The sequence below is a fragment of the Anneissia japonica genome, unplaced genomic scaffold (assembly GCF_011630105.1).
Source record: "Anneissia japonica isolate Jap-2015-1 unplaced genomic scaffold, ASM1163010v1 scaffold287833_len2544123_cov190, whole genome shotgun sequence".
Classification (NCBI taxonomy): domain Eukaryota; kingdom Metazoa; phylum Echinodermata; class Crinoidea; order Comatulida; family Comatulidae; genus Anneissia; species Anneissia japonica.
The window spans coordinates 1,287,678-1,299,273 of record NW_022757233.1 but is presented as its reverse complement, the minus strand read 5'-3'; the positions used below and the strand labels follow the sequence as shown (position 1 = coordinate 1,299,273).

Below are 11,596 nucleotides of genomic sequence, written 5' to 3'. Positions count from 1 at the left end.
TTTCTGACGGGGGGGGGGTGGGGGGGGGGGAACAAAATAAAGTTCACGCCGCCACGCCCACTTCAGGCCACCACATGGTTAGTGTAAATAAGAGGTAAATAATCGAGCTCTCCTTTCACCCACTGCTGGATCGCCACCGAACTCATGGGTGCACTCCTTTTTCCTCTTTCCTCTAACTAAAATTTTTCTCCCAGGTCTTTTTTATTTTTATTTTATTTTTTTGTAGTTATTAAAGATAATGAAATAGCACGTACAATACGAAATGGCTGTGCGAAGCAATATTGTTTAATTAAAAACTACAGTATTAGAAATTCGTGATGATGTCATAATAAATAGCCTATGGTGATTCCAAGCAAATTAAATTAAAATAGAATATGCATTGTGTTCATTCAGACGTCTGCTTGATTAGCACCATGGAGAAAAAATACAAATACAACGAATGATTTTTCCATGCAGTGAAGACAATTAATTTGAAAAATTTTAACAGGACTCTACAATAACATTGGTTTAATGGCATAAAGCAATGGATATTTTAGTTCTGTATCATCATATTACTATAATTGTTGTTCAATATCGATTTTAAAAGAAAATCAAATCCAATATCATATAATGTTTCGTTGAAGTCAATTTTACAATGACGACGTAGGCATACAGCTGTTTCTGATCTAAAAAAATTCAAATAATTATATATATATACTACAGCTGCATTGTCTGATCTAACACCCACGACTAAAACCCTGAGATGCTGTAAATTTAACGATACTATTTTTCATATTTTATAACCGGCCAGGAGCTTTTTATTCTGGCAAAATAATATCGGTATCATATCAGGGGAAAATATCAATATGACATCGAAAAAGAACACATTTAATAAGAACATTTTATTGAGGCGGCTGAGGTAAAATTTTTTATTTTCAAAAACTAGAAAAACCAAAAAATATCTGTACCTTATGTGTAGGTGCGACTAGGCAAAGCAGTAGGCCTACAGTGGTGTACTGTACTTACCGTACCTGTCATTTGGGGTCATTTTTTCTGGGGCCTATTTTTCAAGGGCAATTTTTCCGGGGCAACTTTTATCTGCATTCCAGTAGAGTGTTACTATAATGCTGTACAATAGTAACTTTTTATGTTTGAAAATTGTATAAAATAAGAACAAAATAAGAACATTTTGAGTCTGAAATCGGCCAAAAAATATGAACACTGAGCCTGGGCAAAATTTTACTGGTTCTTATATAAATAAAGTGTATACTAAAAAGTAAACATCTGGTTGAAATATATGGCAAAATATGCTACAGCATTTCTCTCTAGCAAACAATCATCGTCTCACTCGAGATTTCAGAATTTTAACAAAGGAAAGCATATGCAAAAAACCACGTGGCTCATTTTTAATAACAGATTAAAATACCACGCATATTTTTAAAAAAAAAGGCTGAGGAGAAAAAAATTGTTAATTAAAAAAAATTTTTAAATTTGAGATTGACTATCCATGCAGTAAAGAAATTTAATGTCGGTTTCTAAGGCTTAGAATGATGGATCTTATCAGTTCAGTATCAGGTTTGACTAAATCTACTGTGCTTATAAAAATCGACTGTGCCTAAAAATCGACTGTGCCTGAAAAACGACTGTGCCTTAAAACCGACTGTGTCTGAAAACAGATTTTCCTCGAAAATCGACTGTGTCTGTTAAACGACTGTGCCTGGAAATAGAGTGTGCTTGACAATCAAGTGTGTTTGAAAGTTGCCCTTTTTGGCGTTCCATATACACAATTGCAGATTTTTAATAGCCGTGTGGCTCTCTCGATTACGTAATAATAATAATAATAATAATAATAATAATAATAAATAATGTGACCATTATAATAATAATAATAATAATAATAATAATAATAATAATAATAATAATAATAATAATAATTCTGGATTTATATAGCGCCTCAAGTTGACACAACCTCGAAGCGCTTGAATATTATTAATCTTACGAGTTCTTATACTGAGTCAGTAACAAAAATGTAAATAGCCACACAAGCAAAATTCACAGCGAAAGGGGCTGTAATGAGGGAAGTTTTTTCCGGCCTCCAGTTTCAGTTAGTAAACTAGGCCTATAATTTATTCAAAGACAGAATGGTTTTATATTGGTTGGCTAATTTATAAATAGATATGTGTTGCTTGTGTCAGGTTTCATTTAACAATTTGATAAAATGATTCTAAAACAGACACTAACAGCAGTATACTTTTTAGGTTTGATAACTGGATACCTACACCAAAACTTGAAAGAAAAAAGAAGGTTTACTGTGAAACTGCTGAGAAGCTTTGGAATGGGTAAATCCAGTTTTGAAAGCAGGATTATTACCGAAATTGACTATTTTAAGTCTAAACTAATACAAGAGGCAACGTCCTCAGCAGGGTACGATCCAAAGCATATAATTGAAAATGCCGTATCCAACATTACGTGCGGAATCTTATTTGGAAAGAGATATGAGTATGACGATCCTGAATTTAAAAGATTTCTAACCATACTTTATACAAATCTGGAACATAGTTCACAGGCTGGAGCTCTGACCTTTATGCCGTTCATGAGATTTATCCCAGGAAGCAATTGGAAAAGGATCCTAAAGAATGTAGACATTTTCTTGAACGAATTCATTAAATTTGAATTTGAAGAACATGCAAACACTCTTGACGTCAGCAAGCCACGTGATTTCATTGACGAGTTTCTGAAAGCTCAATTGGAACTACAGAGCGGTGATGAAAATGTTGATGCGTTTGATGACGAATCAGCAACGCACATTGTCGCAGATCTCGTGCTCGCCGGAACAGAAACGACAGCAACAACCTTAAAATGGGCATTGCTGTACTTAGCTCTTAACCCAGAAATACAGGCCAAGGTACACCAAGAATTGGATTCAGTAACTGGCAGGGGACAGCTTCCAACTTTGAAAGATCAACCGAAGCTTGTGTACTGTGAGGCTGTAATGATGGAAGTCACACGCATCCGACCTGCAGTTCCACTCGGTAAAGTATCATCTTCCTTTTATAATTTAAAACATAATCCAAATGTATTTGCTTACTAACTTGATTTTATGGAAAATTTTTATAAATTTTATAAATCTTAAATTTTTTTAATTGTGAAAATAATTAATGTGTTTAAGCTTTTAAATTTGAATTATACACTTCAATTGTAGTATTTTAATTATCCCCTTTTATTTAATTATTTTTATTTAGTAGTAGCCATTGTAATGCTTCCGAAATTGTTTTTTAAAATAAAATCTTCTCCAAACATTGGGTATACACATAGTAAACAGTTTGTAATGAGAAGGGAGATTAATCGTCGTTCCCACGGTATACTACTGTATAATAAACAACTAATATATCATTAACCAAAATCAGAATGAAAACAGAAAATTGTGAAACATGCATTAGCATTTGGGCCACAATAAACAGGCCCGTAGCTAGGTCATTTCAAGGGGGAGTTCTCTGGGCGTGGGGTCCAGGGGTCTGCCTAAGGGCCATGGTGGGGTCGGGGGTGAAGCCCCCGAAGCCAGAGCAGTTTTTGTGTTTAATGGGTCTATAAATGATGTTTTAAAGCAGTTATGTTTTCAAAAAGATCTATGTAATAAAAAAGTGGTAATATAATAAAATTAGAAAATATTTTCTGAGAATTGGCATGTTTAAATAATACCGAAAGATATAAAAAAAAAAAACCCTCATCGCACAATCAATATCAATATACTCAACACATTTATTATTATATAAAAAAAAAAGCTAAGTTCTTCTTCCTCCTCTTCCTCTTCCTATTCTTCTTCTACTACATCTTATTGACTCTCATTTTGTACACTGAAAATAATAGTACTATTTTACTTCATGGCTAAAAAAAAGCTCAAATATTGTCATTTGGCCTACTACTGACAGGGCCATCGTTAAATTAAGTCAGAGCCCAAAATATAGCATCATATTCAATACGTTATCTGACATCATGAGAACCTAAACTTTAATACAATTATTTGTTATATACTAGGCCTATTTAGAAATTATTATTTTAAGACTTTAAACATAATAGGCTTACCGTACTGATTAATAATAGCTGAGATTTGATGCATATTTTAGAATTAATAATCGTTTTTATTATATATTCCTGAATATTTATTGTCTGCCAAATGAAATATGAATTATATGTATCCTTAGAAATACAATTTCTACAATATTAATCTTGTTTTTATATAGATAAATGCTCGATAAATTCTATCTTTCATGAAAAAAAAAACGAAATTCAGCGCGTCTATTTTCATTCTAATCAATGGCGTTTGTAAACATGCACTAACGTCATCGTCGAATTCCAGGTCTTTCGACGGTAAAGCTGACCTGCCTGCCCCGGTCCCAGGCCAACCAATAATAATTAACAATTTTTTTTTGAAACATAGGCCTATGGTGCATTTTGTACATGCACTTCAACTTTTACAACAAAAGCCTAGGCCTAGTACCTGTAGTACGTCCTACTGTACTTAGGCCTACACCAGTTTGTCATCGGGATATAATTCTGTCTCTAAATGAACGAGCAGAACCTAGCTAGTCAGCATCTAGGCTAGGCAAATTGATTTTGAAATCAATAACCCTTCTTCTTTGCAACAGCGGACGAAAAAAAGTCAGTTAGGCCTATTCTAGGACGTTTCATGATTCTTTATCACTAAAAATTAACAAACACTCGTTTTGACGCACTCCGTTCTGTAGTGTGTGTCTGCTGTTGAAAATAAACTTCGTGACTGGCTATGATGACTGAGATGGACCATGTTGATTTATTAATAATATTTTGTTTGGGATGGAAAAAAGGAGAGTCAATTTCCCCAAAATGCTCCAACAGCACATAGTTTAGTGTGCGCTATGGACATTATGGCTATGGAATTTACTAACCACACAATCCACAATCAGGTGATTAAGTCGCAAAACATTATCTGCATTTGGTGGATTAAGTCGCAAAACTTTAGCTTCGTTTGGTGGCACCATTTACTCTAGGTAGACGGCGACCGGTTTCGTTAACGGTTGGTACATTTCTTACAAACATTCAGCCAAAGGCCATTGAAAGTTGAGACGGCAGCCGGATTTTTATCGATGTTTGCCATTCTTATGTGTGCCATCGTAAAGTCATGGTTTGCTGGAGTTGCGTTCAATTTAAATCTCCGAACTTCTGAAGCAATTCTATGAATGTAGGCTTGTATGGCAGGCTACAATTTAGAAACGGGTGACCAAATAATGAATTAGGTGCTAAATTTTGATTTAATGCTAGGTAAGTTAAAAACAGACATTCCTTCTGAGTGGGACTCATTCAAAAGTTCGAGGGGTTCGCCCGAACCATAACACCCCCCCCCCCCTGGCTACGGGCTTGATAAAAGACACAAGTATAAATATAATGGTCTAAATAAATCCGCAATATGAAGCATGATGAAAATGTGTGTAGCATAGAAGATAAGATATAAATTAACTACACGTAATTATAAAACTAGTGATGATATAAATACACGAATTAAAGAAAATAGATAAATATATAAATAAATAAATGAAAATAATTAGGCTAGGCCTACAATTAGTAATCAAAAGTAAAACAGTAACCAGGATATGACAATATAGCAACATGTGAAAAAATAACGTGATCAAAGAATGAGGTTAGTGGTGGCTGAAAGTCTCATCACTTTGTTCATACTGCCGTAACTAACCTAGCCTATATTCTAATCATGCTTGCGTACTTTTCACTTTATACTATTTGACTTTTTCTACCCCTCACTCGCCACTAAGTATCGGTCTTGTGTTGTCCAAAAGTTGTGGTTTTATTTCTGTCTGTTTACTTACGTTTACTTTTTAGCTGGTATCTATCGAGTATTTTTTCTGGTATTTATGTAATTTCTTTGAAAAGTAGCTCACTGGCTTTTCCATGCCTTCATCGTCTTCTTGGAGCAAAACCGCTCCGACACCAACATCACTGGCATCGATGGCCACTTTGAAGGGCTTGGTGAAATCTGGGGCCGCAAGAACAGGTTCGTTGGCCAAAATGGCTTTTAGTTTCTCAAAAGCCCCCTGGCACCCATCTGACCAGATATACTTGACTTTACCCTTAAGTTTGTCAATGGATTAACTACAGTACTAAAATACGGCACAAACTTTCTGTAGAACCCAGCCATCCCTAGAAATCTGAGCAGTACTCCTTCTTGTTCTGGGGAATGGGGAAGAAACCCAGTATGGCTTCAACCTTGGCTTCTCTTGGCAGCACTTGCCCTTGACCGACCACATGACCTAGATAGGTGACTTTTGCCTTTGCAAATTCACTCTTTGCCAAATTGATTACGAGATTGGCTTTTTGGAGCCGGTCAAACAGGAGTTTCAAGTGTTGAACATGACTATTCCATGTGTCATTATATACCAAAATGTCATCAATGTATACAACACAGTGGTTAAGTCCAGCAATCACTTGATTTGTCAGCCTTTGGAATGTCGCCGGTGCATTTTTCATGCTGAAAGGCATTACTTTACATTAAAACAGGCCATCTGGGGTAGCAAAGGCTGAAATTTCTTTGGCTTGGTCGGTCATTGGCACTTGCCAGTAACCCTTAAGCAAATCTATTTTACTGCAGAGTTCCCAATCCTATCAATACAACCTTCCAACCTGGGGAGAAGGAAGGAATCAGTCTTGGTTACTGCGTTTACCTTGCGGTAGTCAATACAGAACCTCTGGGACCCATCTGGTTTGGGAACCATAACAATAGGAGAACTACAACTGCTCTGACTTGGTTCTATTATATCATTGTCTAACATGAACTGAACCTCTTCCCTAACCTTCAACAATTTGCTTGGATTTAGTCTGTAGGGATTTTGTTTAATTGGGCTAGTATCTCCTACATTAACATCATGTACAGCCAGAGGGGTACAACCTGGTTTGTCTTTACACACTTCTTGATACTCATGTAACAGATTAGTTACATCTTTTCTTTGATTTTCAGGTAGATAATCAAAGGCCTCATCTAAATTTCCTATCATTTCTGAGTTAGACAACTTAACACTAGAGGATTCACTGTCTTTTATCTCTGATTCAGACATGTCGTTCTCTGATTCTATTCCTACATCTACCTCACTATCTATTACTTGTGTCACACCCACTGGCTGACTAGCCCCCCGTTCGAAGTACTCTTTGTGCATGTTTACATGACACACCCTCTGTTCTTTCCTTCTGTCTGGTGTACTGACTACATAATTGACATCATTTAATTTCTTTTTCGCACAGTAGGGCCACTGAACCTAGCTTTCAGTGGCTCACCAAGCAAGGGCAGCAGCACAAGAACTTTGTCACCAGGATTAAAACTACGAGCTTTAGACTTTTTGTCTGCCTTTTTCTTCATTGTTTGCTGGGAAGATTTCAAGTGTTCTTTAGCAACACTTGAGCCTTTCTCGGAATTTTGATACATTATCTAGGAAATTGACTTTATCATCCCGAGACATAAACCGCTCCTTGATGAGCTTAAGGGGGCCCCTTACCTCATGACCGTACACTAACTCAAACGGACTGAAACCCGTTGACTCATTTGGGGAGTCCCGTGTAGCAAACAAAAGAAATGGGATGCCTTTGTCCCAATCATCAGGGTACTCCTCACAAAATGCCCTGATCATGGTCTTCAGGGTCTGATGGTAACGCTCAAGCGCACCTTGTGACTGAGGGTGATATGCTGATGATTTCAGCTGTCTCACTCCTAACTGATACATCACCTCTTGAAATATGCCCGACAAGAAATTTGACCCCTGGTCAGACTGAACTTCCCGGGGCAGCCCATACTGAGTGAAAAACTGTACTAGAGCCTCTACCGTAGTCTTGGCTGTGATATTTCGAAGTGGGATTGCCTCTGGAAAACGAGTGGACATATGGATCCATAATCGTCAAAACGTATTTATGACCTGACCTAGTGCTAGGCAATGGTCCAACACAATCAACCAGAACCCTAGTAAAAGGTTCGTAAAACGCAGGAATTGGAATCAATAGCGCAGGCTTGATTGAAGGCTGTGGCTTACCAACAACCTGACATGTATGGCATGTCCTGCAAAAATCAGCCACATCCATGCCTCATGATTCGTTCCTTGGTCTTTCTAATGCCTAAATGGCCGCCAACTGGTGACTCGTGGGCAATTCTCAAAATCTCATTTCGGTAACAAGGAGGGACAACAGCCTGATGGACCACAGTCCAATCTTCATCAGCTGGCTTAAGGAGAGGTCTCCATTTCCTCATCAAAATGCCATCTTTGACATAATAGCACCCAGGGACCTTCTCGGCCTCAGCCTCAGAACATGCCGTCTGGGACAAGCCTTTCAACTCAGGATCTGCCTGCTGTGCTTTAACAAAGGAAGACTTACTAAACAACTCACAATTGTTAGTCATGGAGTCTTGAACCAAACCCCCTTCATTCAAATCCTTGAAAAAGGTTTCAGCCAACCAAACACCAGAATCCTCCATATCAACAGAATCCGCCTCATCACTCAGAGTCCTACGTCACAACACAATCAGGGAAAATTCCCGGAAACTCAACCTGCAACTGCTCAGTTTCAGCAACCTCAACTGGTTGGACTGAAACAACTGGGGATGCAACAACCCTATCTCCAGCCAAGTTGTTACCCAACAAGAATTCAATACCTGCCATAGGCAACTCTGGGACGACACCAACAGTAACAGGACCACAAACTAGGTCACACTTCAAATCAACCCTATACAAGGGAACTGACATGTAACTGCCATCAACAGTTTGAACCAATACTTTGGCATTCACTGCACTATCAGGTGGGAAGGTCAAACCACCTTCCACCATCAACGACTGTGAGGTCCCCGTATCCCTAAGGATTACCACTGGCGTACCTGCCGCACCAGATGAACATGGGGTCACTTCACCATCAAACAAAAAGCTACGATAACTTTCATTGACCTGCTTAATTTTACAGTATCTTCAAATTTGGGAGAACGACTCTCATTGTCCTGCACATCATGACATGGGACACTATTTTCCGGTAGGACAGTTTTTGATACAAAACCTAAATCCTTCTTATCCTTGTTTTTCAGTTTATAACATTCACATGTCCTGGCTTTTTACAATAAAAATCAGGTTATCACTGACTTAGGAAGGGGTAGATTTTTGGACTGATTTTTGGGTGCCTGGGATACATAATTGCCGACTTGTACATCTTTTCCTGAGCCAGAATTTTTTTGAACATTACTAGTATTTTGACCTTTGTCTCGTTTGCCCTGAAAATTCCTGAAGGATGGTCTATGGTCATTTTTGTGTATCAGCTCATATTCATCAGCCATCTGAGCTGCCAATTTCAAATTTGTTGACCCAACCATTGTTTTCCTATCACATTGTTGTTTTTCAGTATTTTGCCTTTCAATACACATTATTTATATTTTTTATGACTAAACAATTTAAAACAACAAAATCATTTATAAAACAATAATTTTATAATTAGGGTAAAGTTGTTTTGTTTTTGCAGGAGTGGTGCATGGTACTACAAATGACACTATATATGAGGGGTATTTCATACCGAAGGGTACAACAGTAGTTCCAAATATTTGGGCAGTGTTGCATGATGAAATTACCTGGCCGGAATCAGAAGAATTTAGACCTGAAAGATTCATTGATGACAAGGGTACACTGATCAAATACGAAGAATTAATTCCATTCTCTATCGGTAAATGGCACTCATATGGTCTTTGAATTAATTGTCGTCGTCGACATCATTACCGTCTGCTCCTCCCTCATCATCATTTGTTATCATCATCATCATCATCATTATCGTCACAGTTTCTTCATTATCATATCATATACATTATCATCCCCATCATCAGGGGCGGATTTAGGTGGGGCGGGTCGGCCCCGCTCCATCTTCAAGGATATGCAAAACTATAATTACAAATTAGGCCAATTCGACAGAACATTGCATACTGAATGTTATAAATCAGAATACTGCTGCTATAAATTTGCAATAAGTATCTGTAATACATTATATACTTATTTATTTATCTTACATCACAGGCCGCCGTTCCTGCCTCGGAGAGCAACTAGCCCGGATGGAAATGTATCTGTTTTTTACTCATCTACTGCATCATTTCCAGTTTACATTACCAACGGACGAACTAAAGCCATCCACTCATCCGCACGTTGGAGCAACGTTGACTCCGAGGCCATACGAATTGATAATTACAAAAAGAACATAGATATCATATAATAATGATTTAGTAGACCCTATATCCTGGCATTGCCATACTAGGCCATAAGGCCTAGATAATAATTACTGTACACAATATTATATACAAATGTTCAAAAGAACAAAGGAGTGTGATAGGCCTTCCTTCCCTTCAAAGTACAGTATGACAAACATTTGATCAGTCTTCTTGCTGACTTAAAGAGGCCCTTCTTTTATAACAATTTAAAATATACAGATATAAAAATCCTAAATACAATAAAATAAGATATAAGAAAAATTTTAAATATTCTATACTTAAAATCATTGAAATTGCAAGAATCAAAATAATGTTCCATAATAAAAATAATAGTCCATCATTGTAAGCATAGCTATATCCGTTTCACTGTTGACGAAATACTTTTTTTTTTTAATTTCATTTTTTTTATTCAGAAATCAGTACAAGTACAACATTTTGGAAGCAACTTAAAATAAAATTAATAATGTGACAACAGGGAAGTAGAACAAAAACATTGGAAAATACCCATTTTAAACAAAAAAAAATGTTATGGCCTAAAATTCTGTGAATAATTTTATATTGCAGATACCTTAATCTACTGTCCTTTGTGCACGAGAAAGGGATACTATTTATGAATGACCAATCTTTTTCATCATAGACCTTATTTAAATCTTTTTCCCATTTTCTCTATGCTAAAAGGAACATTCTTTAATTATAAATTCTCTTGCTTCCTTTCCTATCTTTTAAAATAAAGTTTAGATTAAAGGGTAACCGATGTTCCGTATTTGCTTTGTCTGTTAAAAACAACATCTTCTCTTATATTAAGAATATATTCTTCTCTCAATCATCATCTGTCATCATCATCAACCACATCATCATCCTTATTAATTATAATTATCAATCATCATCCTCATCATGATTATGAAGAGGAGGAGGACGACAAGAATGAAGATGAGGATGAGGGGCAGAGGGAATGTTTCTCATCATTCGTCATTATTAACCTCATTAACATCATAATCATACTCATCATTATCACGATCACCTCATCAACAACCATTATCATTAATCATAATCATCATCATCCTTATTTTCATCATCAAACTCATCATCCTAATCCTCTTCCATATTATCATCATTGTCCTCAGCATCCTTATCAGCATCATTTTCTTTCTCATCATCATCCATCATCAATCATCATCTACCTCATCATCTTCCTTACTTTTCAACCGCATCATCCTCATCACCATTCTTATCTTCATCACCATAATCATTTTTTCCCATTTTCTCTATGCTAAAAGGAACATTCTTTAATTATAAATTCTCTTGCTTCCTTTCCTATCTTTTAAAATAAAGTTTAGATTAAAGGGTAACCGATGTTCC

General features: G+C 36.7%; 1 protein-coding gene across 3 annotated transcripts in view; it reads left to right on the top strand.

Moving 5' to 3' along the window:
• Positions 1–10,987, top strand: part of LOC117124585 (cytochrome P450 2U1-like) — a 22,075-nt gene extending 11,088 nt beyond the window's left edge. For all 3 annotated transcript variants that reach the window (XM_033270877.1, XM_033270879.1, XM_033270878.1), the window contains 3 exons: positions 2,238–3,011; positions 9,508–9,705; positions 10,050–10,987. In XM_033270877.1, the coding sequence (XP_033126768.1) occupies positions 2,238–3,011; positions 9,508–9,705; positions 10,050–10,231 (1,154 nt within the window). In that variant the 3' untranslated portion in view covers positions 10,232–10,987. The remainder of the gene's footprint in view (positions 1–2,237; positions 3,012–9,507; positions 9,706–10,049) is intronic.
• Positions 10,988–11,596: the final 609 nt, after the last annotated feature.